The following is a 22,844-nucleotide window of genomic DNA, read 5'->3' as shown; positions in this document are numbered from 1 at the left end:
AAGGTAGAAGACAGAGGTGGAGGTGAACAGTTGTGTTTCAGACTGGAGGCCTGTGACCAGTGGTGTGCCTCAAGGATCAGTGTTGGGTCCACTGTTTTTCATCATTTATACAAATTATTTGGATATGAACATAGGAGGTTAGTAAGTTTGCAGATGACACCAAAATTGGAGATGTAGTGGACAGAGAAGAAAATTACCACAGTTCAATGGGATCTTGATCAGATGGGCCAATGGACTGAAGGGTGGCAGATGGAGTTTAATTTCGATAAATGTGAGGTGCTGCATTCTGTAGTCCAGGGCGAAGCATGTTATGGAGTGGCAGACAACATTAATATGGAACTCATTGCAGCAGCAACTGCAAACACTTTCAAATATTTTAACATGAAATGGCATCCAAGACACTGCGAGGGTACTAGCTCTGTAAGATCTCGAAAGCCTTACCTGAGGGAGCTGGAAATTTCTCCAAGTTGGAAAGCAGCATTTGAACTGCTTGGGTTTGGTGGATATTAGTAGGAATAGGTAGTGCTCAGATCACAAATCTGAAAAATTTGGACTAAGTTTTATCACAATTTCTATCTGCATATAATATGGTCAGATGATGAGTCTCCCTTTTCCATGCCTCATTTGACCACCACAGATTTTTTAAAAGATATGTTTGTCAATTTAGTGAGTGCTTAACTGTTTATGTGCTATGATGATAAAAGACATGGACAGATTTCCTTGATCTTTTAAAAAAAATAACAGTATTACTTAAATTTAAACCAATCTAAATAAAATAAAAATACTGCAATTCTCTCACACCCACATACTTGAAGTTCACATTTATACAAATAAATTTCAGAATTGGTGGATAGATTAAGGAATTTGAAAATCCAATACAGTTGAAAGTTGGTGTCTTGGCTGCTTTCAGGCTTTACTCTGGTTCATCTTTGGCATCATGGTGGTTTGAAGGTCAGCAGAGAGGTTTGTTCAATTGATTTTTGATTTGATGCGTTATTGTCACATGTACCGAGATACTTTTTTGCATGCTAACCAGACAAATCATACCTTACCTAAGTACATGAGGCTAACAAAACAGAATGCAGAATATAGTGTTACGGCTGCAGAGTCGGTGCAAAGAAAGATTAACTCTAATATATGAGAAGTCCATTCATAGGAGCTGCTAGATTTGAGTTAACCCTGCCTGTGACTCGTAGTCAAAAATTGGAAGACAAGATGCAAAACTTAAAGTTGATTGGAGAGAGCGAAATCAATATAGGGAGGGTTTTATCAATGTCTCATTTGGTTATACTAATCTGCAGAGAAAACAGGTGCTTAAACAAACATTGGTTAATTGATTTGTTACACGATTCCCTATCGCCATCTGCACCGTGACCTAAATATGACCTCGGCTGGTGATTCCAGTTGCCTAGATTACATCTGGGGGAAAAATGTTTTATAGCCCAGCACCATTGTCTAAATGATTATGTCAGATGGTTTGTCTCCACCCAGGTGAGTGCACATAGGGAGTGATTATATGGGATTGAGATGGCACTTGTTAATAGCCTTTCAAAGCAATTGTTCCTGGTGAGACTTTGCAGACCTGTTGTCTCAATTTCAATGACTTGGGATATAGAAGGGATAATTACGCAGGAATTAGGCCATCTTTAACCTTGGTTTCAGATCATTGGAATATGGCTTCAGTCTGTTGAACAATTCAGTTGGTAGTTTCCAGTCAGTAAGTTCATTGTGATTTTTTTGATCAAGTGTATGTATAATATATTGTAAATATATAAAATGTAGTAAATATGTAGATTGTTGCAGCTTTTGCATGTTTCGGACAGGCACTGTTTGTGTCTTAAAAGTCAGGCTATACATCAAAGCAGTGGTGAATGGATAAGAAATATCTGTTTTGTTTACACCCAAATAGAAAAAGATAGCAATGAGATCAAAATCATTCTGGAAGAAGTATGATTAACGAATCAGTCGAAAATTAGTTTCTTCAGTTTGGAAATCTTGTCAAGAACAAGAAACAGGACAGCAATACTTATTGTGATGCAGTTTTCTGAAATTATCAGTATCTTTGTTTCATTTAGGTTTTATGCTGCTGAAATTTGCATTGCCCTCAACTTCCTTCATGACAGAGGAATCATTTACAGAGATTTGAAACTGGACAACGTTCTTTTAGATTCTGATGGTCACATCAAATTAACAGATTATGGAATGTGCAAGGTAGGATGTTTATTTGTAACAGAGTGACAGTTAGTAAAAACAAAAACCAATAAGGGATACATATTATTTTTAAAAAGCTTCTCCCACAAGGTCTGACAAATATTAGTTACCTAACAGTGACTGTAACCTGTTTGACTAATTAGTTGAGTCCAACTCTGCATTCACAAAATATCTAAATATACCTGCTTCTAACGAAACCCCACTAAGTTGTAATGGAGAACAGGATCCTTGTTGATTTTCTTTTTCTTCACCTCAAAAAGGGATCATGCTGTAAGGTTGGGTGAAATAGGAGGTGATGGGAAGGGTGAGGGCAGTAACAAATTAAAAATACTATACATGAATGCACGAAGCATTAGAAATAAGATGGATGAGCTTGAGGCTCTTTTGGAAATTGGCAGATATGATATTGTGGGCATAACTGAGATGTAGCTTCAAGTGGACAGGGCCTGGGAAATGAATATTCAAGGCTACACCTGCTATCGTAAGGACAGGCTGACGGGCAGAGGGGGTGGGGTGGCCATGGTGGTAAGGGATGATATTCAGTCCCTTGCGCGGGGGGACCTAGAATCAGGGGATGTAGAGTCAGTGTGGATAGAGCTGACAAATTCTAAGAGTAAAAAGACCCTCTTGGGAGTCATCTATAGGCCCTCAAACAGTAGGCTGGATGTCGGATGTAAGTTGAATCAGGAACTGAAATTGGCATGTCGCAAAGATATTACTACAGTTGTGATTGGGGGATTTCAACATGCAAGTAGACTGGGAGAATCAGGATGGTATTAGACCTCAAGAAAGAGACTTTGTGAAGTGCCTCCAAGATGGATTCTTAGAACAGCTGGTGCTGGAGCCTACCAGGGAGAAGGCAATTCTGGATCTGATATTGTGCAACGAACCAGAATTGATCAGGGACCTCGAAGTGAAGGAGCCATTGGGAAGTAGCGACCATAATACAATAAGCTTTAATCTGCAATTTGAGAAGGAGAGGGTACAATTGGAAGTGACAATATTTCTGTTGAACAAAGGGAACTATGGAGCTATGAGGGAGGAACTGGCCAAAGTTCAATGGTGCAATACCTTAGCAGGGATGACAGTGGAGGAACAATGGCGGATATTTCTGTTTTTAATGCAGAAGATGCAGAATCAGTTCATTCCAAAAAGGAAGAAAGATCCTAGGAGGAGGCATGGGTGGCAGTGGCTGACGAGGGAAGTTAAGAAACATATAAAGTTAAAAGAGAAAAAGTATAACATAGCAAAGATAAGTGGGAAAACGGAGGACTGGGAAGCTTTTAAAGAACAACAGAGGATTACGAAGAAGGAAATACGCAGAGAAAAAAGAGGTACGAAGATAAACTGGCCAAAAATATAAAGGAGGATTTTAAAAGCTTTTTTAGGTATGTGAAAGGCAAAAAAATGGTTAAGGCAAAAAAATGGTTAAGACTAAAATTGGGCCCTTGAAGACAGAAACAGGGGAATATATTACGGGGAACAAAGAAATGGCAGAAGAATTGAATTGGTATTTCAGATCTGTGTTCACTGGGGAAGACACAAGCAATCTCCCTGAGGTAACAGTGGCTGAAGGACCTGAACTTAAGGGAATTTATATTTGCCAGGAATTGGTGTTGGGGAGACTGTTAGGTCTGAAGGTTGATAAGTTCCCGGGGCCTGATGGTCTACATCCCAGGGTACTGAAGGAGGTGGCTCGAGAAATCGTGGATGAGTTGGTGATTATTTTCCAGAGTTCGATAGATTCGGGATCAGTTCCTGCGGATAGGAAGGTGGCTAATGTTGTACCACTTTTTAAGAAAGGTGGGAGAGAGAAAGCAGGAAATTATAGACCAGTTAGTCTGACCTCAGTGGTGGGAAAGATGTTGGAGTCTTTTATAAAGGAAATTACGACACATCTGGATAGTAGTAACAGGATAGGTCAGAGTCAGCATGGATTTATGAAGGGCAGGGAAGGAAATCGGCCATCTTTATCTGGTTTGGCCCGTATATGACATCATCGTCACATTGCAATGGGGTTGTCTCCTAGTTGTCCTCTAAGCAGCCACTCAGCTCAAAGACACTGAGCAACAAATGTTGGTCTTGTCAGTGATATCCACATCTTGAGTGAATAAAGAAGGAGATTAGATATGGTCGTTTATTGACTTTGTGAGAAATGAGACTCTAGCTGATTAACACATCCCAGTTTAGTGTGGTTAAATGTATGGTTATCCACTTTGGTGGCAAGAACAGGAAGGCAGATTACTATCTAAATGGAATCAAGTTAGGTAAAGGGGCAGTACAAAGAGATCTGGGTGTTCTTGTGCACCAGTCAATGAAGGTAAGCATGCAGGTACAGCAGGTAGTGAAGAAGGCTAATAGCATGCTGGCTTTCATAACAAGAGGAATTGAGTATAGAAGCAAAGAGGTTCTTCTGCAGCTCTACAGAGCCCTGGTAAGACCTCACCCGGAGTACTGTGTGCTATTCTGGTCTCCAAATTTGAGGAAAGACATTCTGGCTATTGAGGGAGTGCAGCGTAGGTTCACGAGGTCAATTCCTGGAATGGCAGGACTACCTTACGCTGAAAGACTGGAGCAACTGGGCTTGTATACCGTTGAGTTTAGAAGACTGAGAGGGGATCTGATTGAGACATATAAGATTATTAAAGGATTGGACACTTTGGCGGCAGGAAACATGTTCCCGCTGATGGGTGAGTGCCGAACCAGAGGACACAGCTTAAAAATACGGGATAGACCATTTAGGACAGAGATGAAGAGAAACTTCTTTACCCAGAGAGTAGTGGCTGTGTGGAATGCTCTGCCCCAGAAGGCAGTGGAGGCCCAGTCTCTGGATTCATTTAAGAAAGAGTTGGATAGAGCTCTCAAGGACAGTGGAATCAAGGGATATGGAGATAAGGCAGGAACAGGATACTGATTAAGGATGATCAGCCATGATCATATTGAATGGTGGTGCAGGCTTGAAGGGCAGAATGGCCTACTCCTGCACCTATTGTCTATTATCTGACCTCAAATCTGGAATCAAGCCACAACCTTAAGATCAATGTTGTTGACGAACAAACTGCGCTGTGCATTTCTTAAAAAGCCAGAGGACACATCTCGCCTTTTTAAAACAGTGGTTTGTATTATAGATCATAACTAATAACTTTGACTAACTCTAATCATATATGCATAGGAGACATTTGCAGATATTATAAAATATGAATTTTATTTGAATGCAGAGGAAAGGAAGAATTCTTGATGATAAAAACACTTACATTTCGACAGTTGTTGCCTCCATGTTACACATGAATTACAGTGCACCATGTCAAAATTTGCAATTGTGTCAACCAGTTATTTATTCCTGTTATCGCAAGTATATTAATTAGTACAATTACCCCTCTTCATTTCTGTTTATTATTTTGTTCAGTAATGTTAATATGATTAGATGTATGTTTTGTATGTTTTACAGCAATGACATGTGCATCTTGTAAACTGTATTTTGATGTCAGATTGTAATGCTTTTACTATTGTTCAGTGTGCATTCTACATGGTGTTCTACCAGTTAAATGTATACCCATTTATTATTGGAGCGCTGTATTGCATGTGACAATAATACAGATTAGTATTCTCCTTCGCTACTGTGTATTTAAATAAGTTAATGTAAATTCAGTCAACCAAATAGTTTTAAATCACCTGACCATGAATCCTTGAGGATATTTTTTTATGCTGCTGCTAATTGTTTAAATTGTCAAAAAACATACATTTTGGAAACATGTATTTTCAATTTCTAGTAATTTATGTTTGCTCTACAGGAAGGACTTGGCCCTGGTGACACTACGAGCACTTTCTGTGGCACACCCAATTATATAGCACCTGAAATATTGAGAGGAGAGGAGTATGGTGAGCAACTGTAATAGAGGACATAGCTAGTATAGTTGTATTTGATCATCTGTGCAGCAAACCAAATTAAAACATCAGCATTGTGTTCCATTTGTAGAAGGAAGTGATTTCCTACTTCATGTAAAATTATACTCCCTGCTGTCTGAATGGAGAGGTGCAGAGTGGAAGCCAGGAGCCTTTACACTGGACCTTCTCAACATAAACCTCTTCAAATTAATTTTAGTTTTATTTGCCCAAGTCTTACAATCGGTTGTTTGCCTATCTTTTGAAGGCCTGTTTGGAAATCTCAACAGGACAAAGTGGAAAAAATGTTCTAAAATCCCTGGAGATTAAACATTGACAAATGGAATTGAAAAGGACACACAAAGATGAAATTCAATCTCTCAGCAATTACAGAGCCATCAGAAATGTTTGAGTTAGTTTTTACAATTGATTTCGAGTAATTTGCATGTGTTTTTAGTTTAACTTCCATCTGAATATTTCCGTAATAAGGGAAATGTTTGTATTCCTGAATAACCTGTCTATATTTTAAAAGTCTAGTTTGTTTATATCAGTGGACACAGGGGCTACAATAGTAGTTTGGTGAACTGACCTCTACACTGCTGAAGCCAGGTGCCAACTCAAAGACACCTCCTCCTACTGCTCCCTCGACCATGACTTCACCCCGCATCGCCAAACCATCATCTTCCAGACCATACACAACCTCATCACCTCAGCGGATCTCCCACCCACAGCTTCCAACCTCATAGTTTGGGAACCCCACACTGCCCGATTCTACCTCCTACTCAGATCCACAAGCCTCACTATCCTGGCCAACCCATAATCTCGGCCTACTCCTGCCCCACTGAATTCATCTCCACCTACCTCGATACTGTCTATCTCCCCTGTCCAGGAACTCCCCACATACGTTCGGGACACCACCCACACCCTCCAACTCCTCCAAGACTTCCATTTCCCTGGCCCCCAATGCCTCATCTTCACCATGGACATCCAGTCCCTCTATACCTCCAACCACCATGACCAGAGCCTCCAAGCCCTCCGTTTCTTCCTCTCCTGACGTACCCACCAGTACCCTTCCGCTGACACTCTTGTTTGGCTGAACTGGTCCTCACCCTCAACAATTTCTCCTTCGAATCCTCCCACTTCCTCCAGACGAAAGGGGTAGCCAGGGCACCCGCATGGGCCCCAGCTATGCCTGTCTCTTTGTCGGCTACATAGAACAGTCCATCTTCCAGAGTTACACCACCACTCCCCACCTTTTCCTCGGCGACATTGATGACTGCATCGGCGCCACCTCGTGCTCCTATGAGGAGGTTAAACAGTTCATCAACTTCACCAACACATTCCACTATGACCTTAAATTTACCTGTACCTCCCTCCCCTTTCTAGACCTCCATCTCCATCAACGATGACCGACTCAAAACTGACATTTTCTACAAACCCACAGACTCCCATAGCTACCTGAATTGCACCTCCTCCCACCCTGTTTCCTGCAAAAATGGTATCCCGTATTCCCAATTCCTCAGTCTCCGCCACATCTGCTCCCAGGACAACTAGTTCCACCACAGAACACACCAGATGGCCTCCTCCTTTAAAGACCGCAATTTCCCCTCCCACGTGGTTGAAGATCCCCTCCAACACATTTCATCCACATTCCGCACCTCTGCCCTCGAACCCCATCCCTCCAACCGCAACAAGGACAGAACCCCCCGATACTCACCTTCCACCCCACAAATCTCCTCAAATCGCATCACCACCAACATTTCCGTCACCTACAAATGGGTCCCACCACCAGGGATATATTTCCCTCCCCAGCCCACCCCTATCCGCTTTCCGCAAAGGCTGTTGCCTCTGTGACTACTTGGTCAGGTCCACGCCCCTAACAATCCACCCTCCCTTCCTGGCACCTTACCCTGCCACCACAGGAATTCGAAAACCTGTGGCCACACCTCCTCCCCTCACCTCCATCCAAAGCCCCAAAGGAGCCTTCCACATCCATCCAAATTTCACCTGCGCTGCCACATGTCATTTACTGTATCCATTGCTCCAGATGGAGTCTGCACTGGGGAGACCGGACGACTTCAATAGAGCGCTTCAGAGAACATTTCTGGGATACCCGTACCAATCAACCCCACTGCCCACGGCCAAACATTTTAACTCCCCCTCCAACTCTGCTGAGGACATGCAGGTCCTGGGCATCCTTCATCGCCCCTCCCTCACCACCCGATGCCTGGAGGAAGAACGCCTCATCTTCTGCCTTGGGACTCTTCAACCCCATGGCATCAATGTGGACTTCACCACTTTCCTCATTTCTCCTCTCCCACCTTACCCCAGTTCCAATCTTCCAGCTCAGCACCGTCCTCATGACCTATCTGTCAATCTTCCTTCCCACCTATCCGCTCCACCCTTCTCTCCAATCTATCATCTTTGCTCCCCACCTCCATCCACCTATTGCACTCTAAGCTGCCTTCTCCCTAGCCCCACACCCTCTATTTATCTCTCCACCCCCGAGGCTCCCAGCCTAATTCCTGATGAAGTCTTTTGCTCGAAACATCGATTTTCCTGCATCTCAGTTGCTGCCTGACCGGCTATGCTTTTCCAGCACCATTCTAATCTTGACTCTAATCTCCAGCATCTGCAGTACCCACTTCCGCCAAATTTGTTTATATGGTCTGTTTATTACTGGTGCTTAGGTACTACTTGTTAAAACTGATTGCTTTTCCAAATTAAGTCCCATATGTCAAGTGAAGTGAGGAAAGGGTGCAGGAAGAAAAGGAGGAGATCATGTCTGTTTTAGTTTTTTAGGTTGTTAGATGACAGGCTTTAATCAATGACCTGTGAAAGAGTAAGTTATAATATTTATTCAAAACACCACTTACCCCTTTTTGCTATTTGACAGGTTTCAGTGTAGACTGGTGGGCACTTGGCGTATTGATGTTTGAAATGATGGCTGGAAGATCACCATTTGACATCATCACTGATAACCCAGACATGAACACAGAGGATTACCTGTTTCAAGGTTAGCAGGACATAATACAAACTTAATTTTACTTTTAATAAGTGTTGTTGGCTCTCGACCTAGTCAATTAGGTGATGAGTCGAGGCCACCTATCACACACTGAAAAGCAGTTCTCATTTGTCAGCTACTTCAAAGCGGGGAAAAATTGGGCAAATAATTTTTCTGGTTTATTTGCGTTCATTTAAATTGCACAATTGATTTTAAAAAAGCATTTGAGTTTTGCATTCGGTAAAACATAAATCGAGAGATTTGTGGTACAGCAAGATATTCTTTGGTCCATCATATCTATGCCAACAGAAAGAGGAATCCAACCGACTCTCTCCTCCTATCCCATGGTCTATAACTCTGTAGGTTGCAAAATCTCACATACATATCAGTGTTTTGTGGGTTTCTGCCTGTGCCACCTTTTTGGTAGTGAATTCCAAACCTCAAAAATAATTCTTCGACTTCCTTCTAATCCTTCCCCAAATTACTTCAGTTCTATCCTATGGTTACTTATGTCTCTGCAGATAGAAATAACTGACTCGTACTCACTCGAAACATTATTTTATACTCCTGAATTAAATCTCTCCTTGGCTTTCTCTGTTCCAAAGAAACCAACCCAGAGCATTGATGGGGTGGGGGACAGTGGATGACTTCAAGGTAAGGATCAAGCATTTAGGACTGAGAGCAAAATGGCTTTTTCACTCAAGGAATTGTGAACCTTTAGAATTTTCCACTCTAGAGGGTAATTGATGCTCTTATCATTGAAAATATTCAACACACATCAATCATTTTTTGATCTTTCAAGGAATCAAAGTATATTATGGGGAACGAGCAGGAAAGTGAATTGAGGTAGAAGATCAGGCATGATTGTGGTGGAGAAGGTTTAAGGAGCTAGATAATACATATAGTTCCTGTTTGTTAAGAAATTTCAGCCTAACCAATCTTTCCCATGGCCAAAATTTTCTTTTCGTGGCAATATACATGTAACTCTCATCTGTATCCTCATATGGACAAGAACAGCTTTCCTATATTTTAGTGTTCAAAACTACATGCAATGCTTTGTCTCGTCTAATTAGTATTTTGTACAGTTCTAACATAGCCTCTCTGGCCAAGGACTTATGTATCAGAGCAATCAAGGAAAGTATTCTGTATGCTTCTGGATAACCTCATCCAATCGAACTGCTATTTGCAAAGAGTTAATACGATGTATTTCTACATCACTCTATTCTGCAGCCTTGTTTGTTATTCCCAAGTGCATAGACAGGCCCATTGATTTGTACAGCAGTTTTATTTCTCATCATCAGCTCCCTGATCAAAGCTTACCTGATCTATAAACTTTTTCATGCTTCCTTTTTGTAAAGTTCACACAACACCAGGTTGGAAGTACTAGCGCTCCGAAAGCTAGTGCTTCCAAATAAACCTGTTGGGCTTTAACCTGGTGTGGTGAGATTTTTTTACTTTGTCCAGCCCGTTTCAACACATCCTTCTTGGAAGACCATGTACAGAGACCTGCAGAACATCCCTGGAAATAGCCTACCAATCATAAAAATATCTGTTGTCAATAATACTTTGCTCCCTCTCGCTGAGCCAATTTTCAATCCAATGTACTTTTTATTCACACGAATGAGGGCTTCGCTAGCTAGGCAAGCATTTATTGCCATCCCTAATTGCCTCGAGTGTAATTAAGAGCCAACCATATTGCTGTGTTGTCTGGAGTCACATGTAAGCTAGACTCAGTAAGAATGTCAGTTTCCTTTCCTTGAGGGCATTAGTGAACGAGATAGGTTTTTCCAACAATTGAAAATGGATTCACGGTCACCTTTCGACTCTTAATTCCAGATTTATATCGCTTGTCACTTTCCTTTGGATTCTATGAACGTGAACATCACCAAAAATGGTGATGTTTTGACTATTAGATTTTCCCTCGATATAGTACTTAACATTCATTAGCACCACTTCTAACTTGCAATTTTGGTTCTCCATTCCCATGTTCTCATTCACAGACAAGGCTATATCCAATTTGAATCTTTGCATCCATGTTGTCGTGCAGGCTTTAAACTCCACTTCCTCTATGGCCACATAAGGAGAAAGCTCATTCTATTGACAATATACAAGCAACTGCCTACCTTAAGCTTCCTGTTTACCATTTGTACTTGCACAACTACCGATCTGTTCAAACATTCCTTCTCTTCCATGTTTGGCAACCTTTGTTGCCAAAAACACCCCTTCTGTTATCCCATTTGTTTCCTTGCTTTGGTCTCGGAGTCATACAGAGAGTGGTGGCAGAGGGTTGCTTTTCGAACTGAAGGCCTGTCACCAGCAGTGCTCACAGGGATCAGTTATGAGTCCCTTTTTGTTAATCATTTATATGAATTGTTTGGATGAGAATGTAAACATCATGGTTAGTAAGTTTGTGGACGACACCAAAATTGGTGGCATAATAGAGAGTGAATACCGTTTTCTAAGATTACAAAGGGATCTTGATCAAATGGTCAATGAACTGAAAAATGGCAGATGGAGTTCAACCTGAATAAATGCAAGGCATTGCATTTTGGTACAACAAACAATGGTAGGGCTTATACAGTTAACGGAGCCTCAGATAGTGTTATAGAACAGAGGGACCTAGTGGTTCAGGTACATAATTCTTTGAAGTTTGCATTACATATACACAGGGTGATTAAAAAGGTATTTGGTGATTGGCTTGCCTTCATTGCTCAGTCCTTTGAGTACAGGAGTTGAGAAGTCATGTTGAGGTTGTACAGGACATTGGTGAGGCCTGATCGGTCCAGTTCTGATTACTCCATTACAGGAAGGATATTAGCCTGGACAGGGTTCAGAAGAGATTAACCAGGATTTTACCGAGTATGGAAGGTTTGAATTGTAAAGGGAAGCCGGATAGGCTGGGATTTCTTTCAATAGAGCTTGAGAGGAATATAGATAGAGTTAATGGAAGTCTTGTCCCTCGGATGGGTGATTTCAAGGTGAATGGAGTGAGATTGAAAAATACACGAGGGACAAATTTTGTACACAGGGTGGTTCGCAGGTAGAGTGAACTTGACAGGAAATGGTGAATGCGGCTATAATTCCAACATTTAAAAGACATTTGGCTAAAATCGTGAATAGCAATGGTTTGGAGGGATTTAGGTGAGGATCAGGCAGGTGGGACCATCTTTGCCCAGACTTGAATGAGGGTGGCATATCATTGAAATTTTCTCTTCATTGAACCACATCAAGTATTATCTAGCTTCAGGCTCCTCTGCCAAAACGACCACTTGATTAGCCTGTTTAATCATTCCGCTTCAGCCAATTTGGTGTTCAGATTTTTGTAAATTGCTTTTCGTTGCTTTAATACGCCAATTATGGATTCAAATTTCTCACTCTCGAGACAGATGTGAACTTCTATCATTATCACTTTTGCACAGAGCATGCTTGACATTGATGTATTTAATTAGTCCTGTCTCATTATTTATTATGATAGGTGATTATTGTGAGACTAGCTAAGAGGAAAGAGGAAGTGTACATAAGGTCGAGGCGACTGAAGACAGATGAAGCTTGGAAGAATATCTGGACTGTAGGACCAATCTGAAACCAGAATTAAGAGGGCTAAATTAAGAGGTATCTTTAGCAAACAGGGTTAAGGAAAATCCCAAAGCCTTTTATTCATATATAAGAAGCAAAAGGAGAAAAGTTATGCATGGAGTAAGAGAAAATGGTTGAAGTTCATTATGATTACTTTGCATCGGCTTTCACCGAGGAGAGGGACATGACAGATGTTGAGGTTAGGGATAAATGTTTGTTTACTCTCGGTCTAGTCAGCAAAAGGAAGGAGGAATTGTTGGGTATTCGAAAAGGCATGAGGGTGGACAAGTCCCCAGTTCCGGATGGGATCTATCCTAGGTTACTGAGGAAAGTGAGAGGGGAACTAGCTGGGGCCTTAACAGATATCTTTGCAGCATCCTTGAACACTGAGAGGTCACAGAGAAATGAAAAATTACTAATGTTGTCCCCTTGTTTAAGAAAGATAGCAGGAATAATCCAGGTAATTATAGACTGGTGAACCTGACATCGGGGTAGGGAAGCTGCTGGAAAAGATACTGAGGGATACGATCTATTTCCATTTGGAAGAACATGGGCTTATCAGTGATAGGCAACATGGTGTTTTGCAGGGACGATCATGACTTACTAACTTAATAGAACTCTTGGAAGAAGTTACAAAGTTGATTGATGAGGAAAGGGCCTCAGGTGTCATGTACATGGATTTTAGTAGGGTGTTTGATAAGGTTCCCCATGATAGGCCGATGGAGAAGGTGAAGTCGCATGGAGTCCAGGGTGTACGAGCCAGATGGATAGAAAGCTGGCTGAGCAACAAGATACAGAGAGTAGTAGTTGAAGGGAATTTCTCAAAATGGTCACAGTGGTGTTCCACAGGGATCCTTGTTGGGACCACTGTTGTTTGTGATTAAACATAAATGATTTGGAAGAAGGTACAGTAGTCTGATTAGCAAGTTTGCAGATGATACTAAGGTTGGTGGAGTAGTAGATAGTGAAGCGGGCTGTTCGAGAATACAGCAGAATACAAATAGATTGGAGAGTTGGGGAAATGGCTGATGGAGTTCAATCCGGGCAAATGCGAGGTGATGCATTTCGGAAGATCCAATTCAAGAGCGAAATATACAGTAAATGGAAACATCCTGCGGAAAAATGATGTGCAGACAGATCTGGGTATTCAGGTCCATTGTTCCCTGAAGGTTGGAACACAGGTCAATACAGTGGTCAAGAAGGTATATGACATGCTTTCCTTCGTTGGACAGGATATTGAGTACAAGTTTTGGCAGGTCATGTTACAGTGGTAGAAGACTTTTTGGTTCGGCCGCATTGGAATACTGCATACAGGTCACCACATTACCAAAAGGATGTGTATGCTTTGGAGAAGGTGCAGAGGAGGTTCACTAGGATGTTGTCTGGTTTGGAGGGCGCTAGCTATTAAGAGAGGTTGAGTAGATGCGGATGACTTTATTTAGAAAGGCAGAGGTTGAGGGGGGACCTGACAGAGGTCCACAAAATCATATGAGGTATAGACAGGGTAGATAGCAAGAAGCTTTTCCTGGAGTAAGGAACTCTGTCACTTGGTCTCAAGTTCAAAGTTTAGGGGAAACGTTTAGAGCAGATATGCATGGAAAGTTCTTTACGCAGAGAGTGATGAGTACCTCAAATGGCTATTGGATCGTACTAATCTATTTTTATTTGTACTATGAATTGATCAGAGTTGTTCTCAAATGCTGTGCTATACAGTTAAATAGCTTTAGTTCTGTCTTTTACAGTTTTTTTCTTCCTTTTTGATTTAACTCTTTGTTTATTCTTCTGTTAGTACACTGTGTTCTTCCCTAATCCACTTAAGTCATTGTTTATTCTTTGTCTTTAAATTCCAAACCACCCGACTTCTTTGCCCTTGCTGGCATATGTAGGCTGCTGATTCTCCAACATCTCCAAATTGAAGTTCTCATTCTCATTTAATTCCCTTTGTTGCTTTATCCCTCCCTATTTCCAATCTATATTGTTCTCCGATGCTACCCTGCCCTCCCACAAAACGTAACTGTTTCTCTGAGATTAGTTTGTTTCCTTCAGCTGCCTTGAGTCCTTGCTTTAGAAGTTCTTTCTGATACGTCAGCTGTCTTTCATTTTTTTAAAGCATTTCTTAATACCATCTTTTTGATGAATTGTTTGTTTATGTCTGCAAATCTAATTTCTGTATTGTTGACCAAGTGTCCGTTTTGTCTAATTGTGAAATGCATTGGAATGTTTTCCAAGTAATAGTACATAAATGCAACTTGTTGATTCACAGGAGGTAAATAACATTCCACATTAGTTTTGATTCAGCATTAAATGACACTGATTCTTCAAAGCTAAACTGAATGCTGCATGCACTTATATTCAGGTTCTGAATGTTTACTACTATATGCTGCTTCCTCCAAATATGCAGGACTGTGTTCACCAACATTGTCCTGGTTGCGTTGTCTGTAGTTGCACGTTGTCTATGTGGCGTTTGTCAGTTTTGCAGCATTTTTTGTTCTTAGCACAGGGTAGAACTTAATGCATTCACTCAAATACTGACTGCACCTCACACATTTTAGTTAATATCTCCAGTGCATTAGTTAGGTAGTAGTATTTAAAACATCAAATGCTGGCAATCACAACAGGTCAGACAGCATCCTTGGAGAGACCGGAAGCTAACATTTCCAGTCTAGATGACTCTTCTTCAGTTATCAGTACAAATTCCTGCACCTGCAGAAATTTCCCCCAGGAGGAGGTAGTATTAATGGTGGTTATAAGAACATTTTGGTTCGGACTATATTCTTCTGTTAACTCAGTGAAAATATATTTTTGTTTTGTTAGATTATCAAAGTAACTAGTATGGGCTTGTCAATCCTGTGAAATAAGACCTGTACATTTGGAACTTTCACTGATGGAAGTTAGTTAAGAATGAGATTTGTGTATCTCTCTTCAACAAAGTGCAACAAGTATCATCTTCTGCAAAAATATAACATTTCCATTTCCCTCCCAAGGTGTCTTTATAAAATTTTTAAGCGTGAACAAAGTTGCATGCCAGCCTTATTGGATATTCTAAGTTGTGAACATGCACTGACTAGAAATATTTTCTGTCAAGAACAGATAATGACTGAAGGAGAAAATCTCCTCTCAATAATCATGTCAGGACTGAAAGTTGTGTTCCAGAACTAAAAAAAAAGACTATCCCATTGAGTCATCTAGTGCATTCAGCTATGATTAATGTCGCACACTCAAATCGGACAAAGTTTAAATGAAAAGAAAAAATTGAAGACATTTTCAAAAAATAATGAAATGTAGAAAATTAGCATCTATAATAAATTCAGCAATGTACTTAATTTACTTTTTAAATCTTTCCAGTTATTTTGGAGAAGCCTATTCGAATCCCTAGATCACTTTCAGTAAAAGCAGCCAGTGTCCTAAAAGGATTTTTAAATAAGGTAAGTGACTGGTTGTTCAGATGTTGATTCATTACAATCCAAAGTCAATAAGGTATTTGGAAGCAGGGAGTTAGCTGTTGACACAATTGTTCTTGATATATATTAACAATCTTGGTGTATGCTGTACAATTGCAAAATTTGCAGTTAATGCAAAACATGGAAGTATTTTGAATTGTGAGGAGGATAATGTAGACTTGCAAAAAGATACATGTTTTTGGGGATGTGAAATTGCCTTCAACAAGGTGTTTTACTTGATCTTCCATAACATAAGAAACTGGGTTTGGATGTTGTAGTATTGAAAGGTCCTATAACCAATTTATGTAAGAACATTACGTTCCTTGGGCGTATTACTGACTGGGCTGACATTAAGCATTAAATTTCAACAGAGGACCATGTTTACAGTATAGTGCTTCAAATGATCAGAGGTAAAATGTATTTTGAGATGTTCATACGCTCAAGTCACATTCTCTACTGCGGTAATGATATCATGAGCATATTTCTTAAAGACACACTGACATGCCAACCATAGGACATAATACAACATACGCCACCCTACTTTCCCAAAGATAAAAACCTAGACCAAGCAAATGTACATGGTTGGATATAGACAAGTGTTGTCAATTCAATAATTATAAAAACAGTTGATATTGAGTTTATAAGATTAACATAAAGCTTCACTGTAACACTTTGCTCATTCACCTGGTAATCACATTCCTGTTTTGAAAGGTATATGTACTATGGCAATTTTGTCATGTTGCTGGTTGCTTCACTCAACATCACTACACAATCATCATTGTCAGAGTGTCCTTCCATACACTGTCTTCGTGCATGATTGGTGTACCATACAATGGTCTAAGCTGACTTCTGTTCCTTTGCAATGTAGCACCATAATCAGTACTGAATTGTTGTGATCTGGGCTGGTTGCATATTTCAGAAATCTTTGCTGATATCCAAATTTGTGTTTCTAGCTTGCAATTGCTACCAATTGCACAATTTTGATAGTCAAGCAGGAGGCTGGAAGAACACAGCAAGCCAGGCAGCACCACAAGAAGTCAACATTTTGGATCCTCAGGACTAGATGTGGGTGTAGGGAGAGCCACAGATAATGAGAGAGGGTGAGGAGGAGGAGTGATGAGAGAAGCAGAATGGTAAGGTAGTGATAGGTAGACACAGGTAATGGGTATGATCTGGCAAGCCGATGGGACGAATGAATCCGGTTGGTAGCTAGAAGGAAGGGTCAGTAGTTGGAATGGGAGGAAGAAGGTAGCGCTGGAAAAGAAGCTGGGGGGTGGTTTGGAAGGTTGTTTGAAATTAGAGGACTCGATGTTAATTCTTCTGTGCTGCAGTCTGGCCTGGCAGAAGATAAAATGTTCTTCCAGTTTGCAGTCTGATTCACTGCAGCAATGGAGGATGCCGAGGATGGGCATGTCAGAGGGGGAGTGGGAGGGGCAATTGAAGTGGGCAGTGATCGGGAGGTCAGGTTGGTCATTTCGGGCCAGGCGAAGATGCTCGGCAAAACGGTCACTTAATCTACATTTGGTCACACCAATGTAGAGAAGACCACGGCGGGAGTACCAAGTGCAGTAGACTGGGTGGGTGAGATGCAGGTGAACTTGTGTCTCACCTGGAAGAACTGTTTGGGGCCGTGGAGAGAAGTGGTGTATGGGCACAGTGTTGCATCTTTTTCGGTTACAGGGGAAGGTATCAGGGCGTTTGAGTGGTTGGTGGGAATTGTTGTGCAAATCAAGGAGGGGTGAAGGAAACTGTCCTTGGAGCAGACAGAGAAAGTTGGGGAGGGGAAGATGTTCTGGATGGTGGGGTCTATTTGGAGTTGGTGGGAGTGTTTAAGGATGATACATTGGATGCAGAGGTGATGGGGTAACAAATGAGGACAAGAGGACCCTACCTTTAGAGGGGGTTGGGAAGAAGGGGGTTTAGAGCAGTGCAACGGGGAATGGAGGTGGTGTGGTGGAGGGCTGTCTGGATGGCAAAGTCAGGGGAATAGCATTGTTTGAAATAGGAGGGCATCAGAGCAGATGAGATTGGGGAATTGGGAAAACGAATGGATTTTTTTGCAGAATACAGCGTGGAAGAAGCTGTAGTCCAGGTAGCTATGAGAGTCTGTGAGTGTTATAGTAAATGTGTCGCTGGAGATGGAAACAGAGAGGTCAAGAAAGGGGAGGGACGTGTCAGAGATAAACCAAGTGAATTTAATGGTGGGGTGGAAGTTGTTAACGAAGTCAATGAACACCTTCCTGTCTTTCTTGACCTCTCTGTTTCCATCTCCAGTGACACTTTACAGACGGGCATTTGCTGCAAACCCACAGACTCCCATAACTATCTGGACTACACCTCCTCCCACCCTTTTTCCTGCAAAAATTCCACTGTTTTCCCAATTCCTCTGTCTCCATTGCATCTGCTTTGACAGGGTTCCACTCCCAAGCATCCCAGATGTCATCCTATTTCAAACAATGTTCCATTCCCTACTCCACTGCTCTAAACCCCCTCCTCCAAACATAATAAAGGTAGGGTCCCCCTTGTCTTCATTTTACACCCCACCAGCCTCCTCATCCAACGTATCATACTCAAACACTTCTGCCAACTCCAATTAGACCCTACCACACAAAACATCTTCCTCTCTCCAACCTCTCTGCCTTCCACAAGGACCGTTCCCTTCACCACTCTTTGGTTCGCACCACATTCCCCACCAAGCCCGCCAGTACCTTCCCCTGTAACTGACAACACCTGCCCAAACACCACCTCCCTCATCATCATCCAGGGCCCCAAGCAGTCCTTCTACTTGAGAGAGAGGTTCACGTGCATCTTCTCCAGCCTAGTCTACTGCATCTGGTGCTACTGATGTGGTCTTCGGTGAGACCAAATGTAGACTAGGTGACCATTTTGTTAAGCTGATGACACAAAGCTGGGTGGCAGGGTGAAATATGAGGAGGATGTTAGGAGAATGCAGGGTGACCTGGACAGGCTAGGTGTATGGACGGATGCATGGCAGATGCAGTTTAATGTGGATAAATGTGTGGTTATCCACTTTGGTGGCAGTGGCAAGAACAGGAAGGCAGATTACTACCTAAATGGAGTCAAGTTAGTTAAAGGGGCAGTACAATGAGATCTAGGTGTTCTTGTACATCAGTCAATGAAAGCAAGCATGCAGGTACAGCAGGCAATGAAGAAAGCTAATAGCATGCTGGCCTTCATAGCAAGAGGAATTGAGTATAGAAGCAAAGAGGTCCTTCTGCAGCTGTACAGGGCCCTGGTGAGACCACACCTGGAATATTGTACGCAGTTTTGGGCTCCAAATTTGAGGAAAGACCCTCTGGCTATTGAGGGAGTGCAGTGTAGGTTCACGAGGTCAATTTCTGGAATGGCGGGACTATCTTACACTGAAAGATTGGAGCGACTGGACATGTATACGCTTGAGTTTAGAAGGCTGAGAGGGGATCTGATTGAGACGTATAAGGTTATTAAAGGATTGGACACTCTGGCGGCAGGAAGCATGTTTCCGCTGATGGGTGAGCCCCGAACCAGAGGACTTGGTTTAAAAATAAGGGGTAGGCCACTTAGAACAGAGTTGAGGAGAAACTTCACTCAGAGAGTGGTCGGTGTATGGAATGCTCTGCCCCAGAAGGCTGTGGAGGCCAAGTCTCTGGATACTTTCAAGAAAGAGTTGGATAGAGCTCTTAAGGCTGGTGGAATCAAGGGTTATGGGGATAAGGCAGGAACAGGATACTGATTGAGGATGATCAGCCATGATCATAATTTTAGATTAGATTAGATTACCTACAGTATGGAAACAGGCCCTTCGGCCCAACAAGTCCACACTGACCCGCAACCCACCCAGACCCATTCCCCTACGTTTACCCATTCACCTAACCCTACGGGCAATTAAGCATGGCCAATTCACCTGACCTGATCTTTTGGATTTTGGGAGGAAACCGGAGCACCCGGAGGAAACCCACGCAGACACGGGGAGAATGTGCAAACTCCACACAGTCAGTCGCCTGAGGCGGGAATTGAACCCGGGTCTCTGGCGCTGTGAGGCAGCAGTGCCAACCACTGTGCCACCGTGCTGCCCCAAAAATAAAAATAACTTGCTGCTCTATTGCGTGGCACAACACAAGTGCAGAGGGGAGACTTGAGCAGCCACTGCTGGCGGAAAAAGCCTACTGCACCTGGTATGAATGGTGGTGCTGGCTCGAAGGATAGAATGGCCTACTCCTGCACCTATTGTCTGTTGTCTATTATCTTCGCCTGGCCTGAAACGGCCAGCCAAATGTCCCAGTCACTGCCCACTTCAAGTGACCCTCCCACACACCTCTGACATGTCCATCCTAGGCATCCTCCATTGCCATAGTGAATCAGATTTGAAATTAGAGGAACTACACCTCATCTTCCGCCTGCGCACCCTACCACCCAAAGGACTTAACATTGAGTTCTCTCATTTCAAATAACCTTCCCAACCATCCCCTAGCTTCCTTTCCAGCCCTGCCTCCTCCCTTCCATTCCATCTACTGACCTTTCCTTCCTGTTACCAACCAGATTGATCCCTCCCATCGACCAACCAAGTCATACTGTACCTGTGTCCACCTATCATGACCTCACCATTCCGCTACTCTCCCCACCCCAACCCCCTCCCCTTCTCCCTTTATCTGTAGCAACCCCTACCCGCGCTTCTAGTTCTGAAGATGAGTTAATACCCATAACATTGACTTCTCCACTTCATCATGCTGCCTGGCTTGTTGTGTTCTTCCAGCCTCCTGTTTGTGTACTTCAGATTCCAGCATCTGCAGTTATTTTGTCTCTGCATAATTTTGGTGGTTCTTCACCTGCTTACTTGTCAGCTACCTCTTCTTCAACACTGTCTTTGAAGAAGAATGCCCTGCATGTCAGAATGGTTGGACAATTGGTTGCTAGGCAAGGTCATTCACACTTGCCTTCAGATCTTGCGTTGTGCAGGGGGAAATAATCCCTTTCCATTTGTGAAACTATGAAACTGAAGAAGACATTTCAAGGTTGAACTGTTATGCTTTGGCCAGAGACACTGAACAGTCGCACATGAAAATATCGCAATGCAATGCAACACTCTTGCTTTGTTATTCAACACTTGATGACCATTGATTTTACAGTTCATATCACATTCTGCTAGACCATTGGTACGTGGATAGTAAGTTCACAATATGATATCAGTCACTCTCACTATGTATACATACCTCGAAACTGTTTGCCACTGTGCTGCATTCTGTTTTCAAACATCATCTGATCCCAGGCACAGAACAAACTGAAAGTAGTGCTTATCATGTCAATGATGGTTGCACTTGTGTTGCAAAGTCATAGAACAATGGCAAATTTACAGAAGGAACCTGTCACAAGGATGAAATCCTTTGTAAATAGGCCTATGGTTATTTTCATCGAAGAGGTGAATGAAATATTTTATAGAGTTGATACATTGGGTGTGCCTCACGTGCATTCATGAACCTTTGAATATCCTGATTCATCCTTGGCCAGTTCAGAGATGTTCAACATCCATCCGTCCTTAATTTAACATGGAGATGATAGCTTGGTGAAATGCTTTTGGTATCAGGACTTATTTGCCCTTGAAAATGACTTGTCATTAGATACCAAGTTTGTCTCTGTGTGATCAAAATGAACAAATATTAATGCAAGTCTAATACTGTCAGACCATCCTTGCAATGATGCCTTTGCAACTCCTTAAATTGTGCAACTGTTTAGTGTCTCTGGCCAAAGCATAACAGTTCAACCTTGAGATGTCTTCAGTTTCATAGTCTCCGGCATCAATGTGCAGATCAAGAGTAATATCATCTTTGCATGGATTGGATAATCTGCTCAGCATGCTAGACATGATCAACTGGTACCTGGCTTCTAACTCACTTGAAAATAATATCTTTGGAACTTGAGGTAGATGTTGCAAACATGGTAGTGCACCCATTAGCAATTTCTGGCATATTACTTCTCTTGGTGATTGATGTGAAGGTACCGATGTTGGACTGGGTTGGACAGGGTCAGAAGTCACACAACACCAGGTGACAGTCCAATAAATTTATTTGAAAACACTAGATTTTGGAGTGCTAATCCTTCACCAGGTGTTAGTCAGAGAGGAAGACCTTAAGACACAGTATTTTCAGGAAAAGATCAACGGGTCATACAACTCCTTATAAGTTCTGTGTCTAAGGTCTTCCTGTCTCATTAACACCTGATGAAGGGGCAGTGCTCCAAAAGCTAGTGTTTTCAAATAAACATGTTGGACTGAAACCAGGTGTCATGTGATTTTTGACCTTCTAATACATTATGAATTGTTTCAAAGGTATATTTGTTACCAAATAATTGTGTGAGAAACCGCAAGATGCTGAATACAAGAGCAAATGTCTTGTGCTCTATATTGGAATAGTTGACTTATGCATGTAACAGGAATTTCAAACCAATGGCAATACACTATTCATTTTGCAAAAGACACTCTCCTGGGTGGCCTCTTGCCACAGGTAGGGAACATGCTTTCTCAAGAAAATCTCTCAGTGGAGGTATGTTGTCTGCAAAATTGAGAACATGTAGTGAGAGCAAATTTAAAAATCTGAGATAACATTACAGGTCGTTTTTATCCTGCATGGGTTTTTTTTTTAACAACTTTGACTTTCTTAGGTTAAAAATGGGCTCAATGGACATAGTAAATGGAGCTCAGAAAGGTTTATTTGGCTGATGTTGGCCTGGCACTTGTA

At 42.0% G+C, this 22,844-nt stretch overlaps 1 protein-coding gene across 3 annotated transcripts in view; it reads left to right on the top strand.

The window, feature by feature from the left end:
- Positions 1-22,844, top strand: part of prkcz (protein kinase C, zeta) — a 413,579-nt gene that overhangs the window by 284,261 nt on the left and 106,474 nt on the right. For all 3 annotated transcript variants that reach the window (XM_043676028.1, XM_043676026.1, XM_043676025.1), the window contains exons 12-15: positions 2,076-2,211; positions 6,003-6,090; positions 8,990-9,109; positions 16,019-16,098. In XM_043676028.1, coding sequence (XP_043531963.1) covers positions 2,076-2,211; positions 6,003-6,090; positions 8,990-9,109; positions 16,019-16,098 — 424 coding nt within the window. The remainder of the gene's footprint in view (positions 1-2,075; positions 2,212-6,002; positions 6,091-8,989; positions 9,110-16,018; positions 16,099-22,844) is intronic.

This window comes from Chiloscyllium plagiosum, chromosome 34 (assembly GCF_004010195.1).
Source record: "Chiloscyllium plagiosum isolate BGI_BamShark_2017 chromosome 34, ASM401019v2, whole genome shotgun sequence".
In the NCBI taxonomy this organism is placed as follows: Eukaryota; Metazoa; Chordata; class Chondrichthyes; order Orectolobiformes; family Hemiscylliidae; genus Chiloscyllium; species Chiloscyllium plagiosum.
Note: the sequence above shows the minus strand (reverse complement) of the source record. Positions and strands in the feature narration are given on the sequence as shown.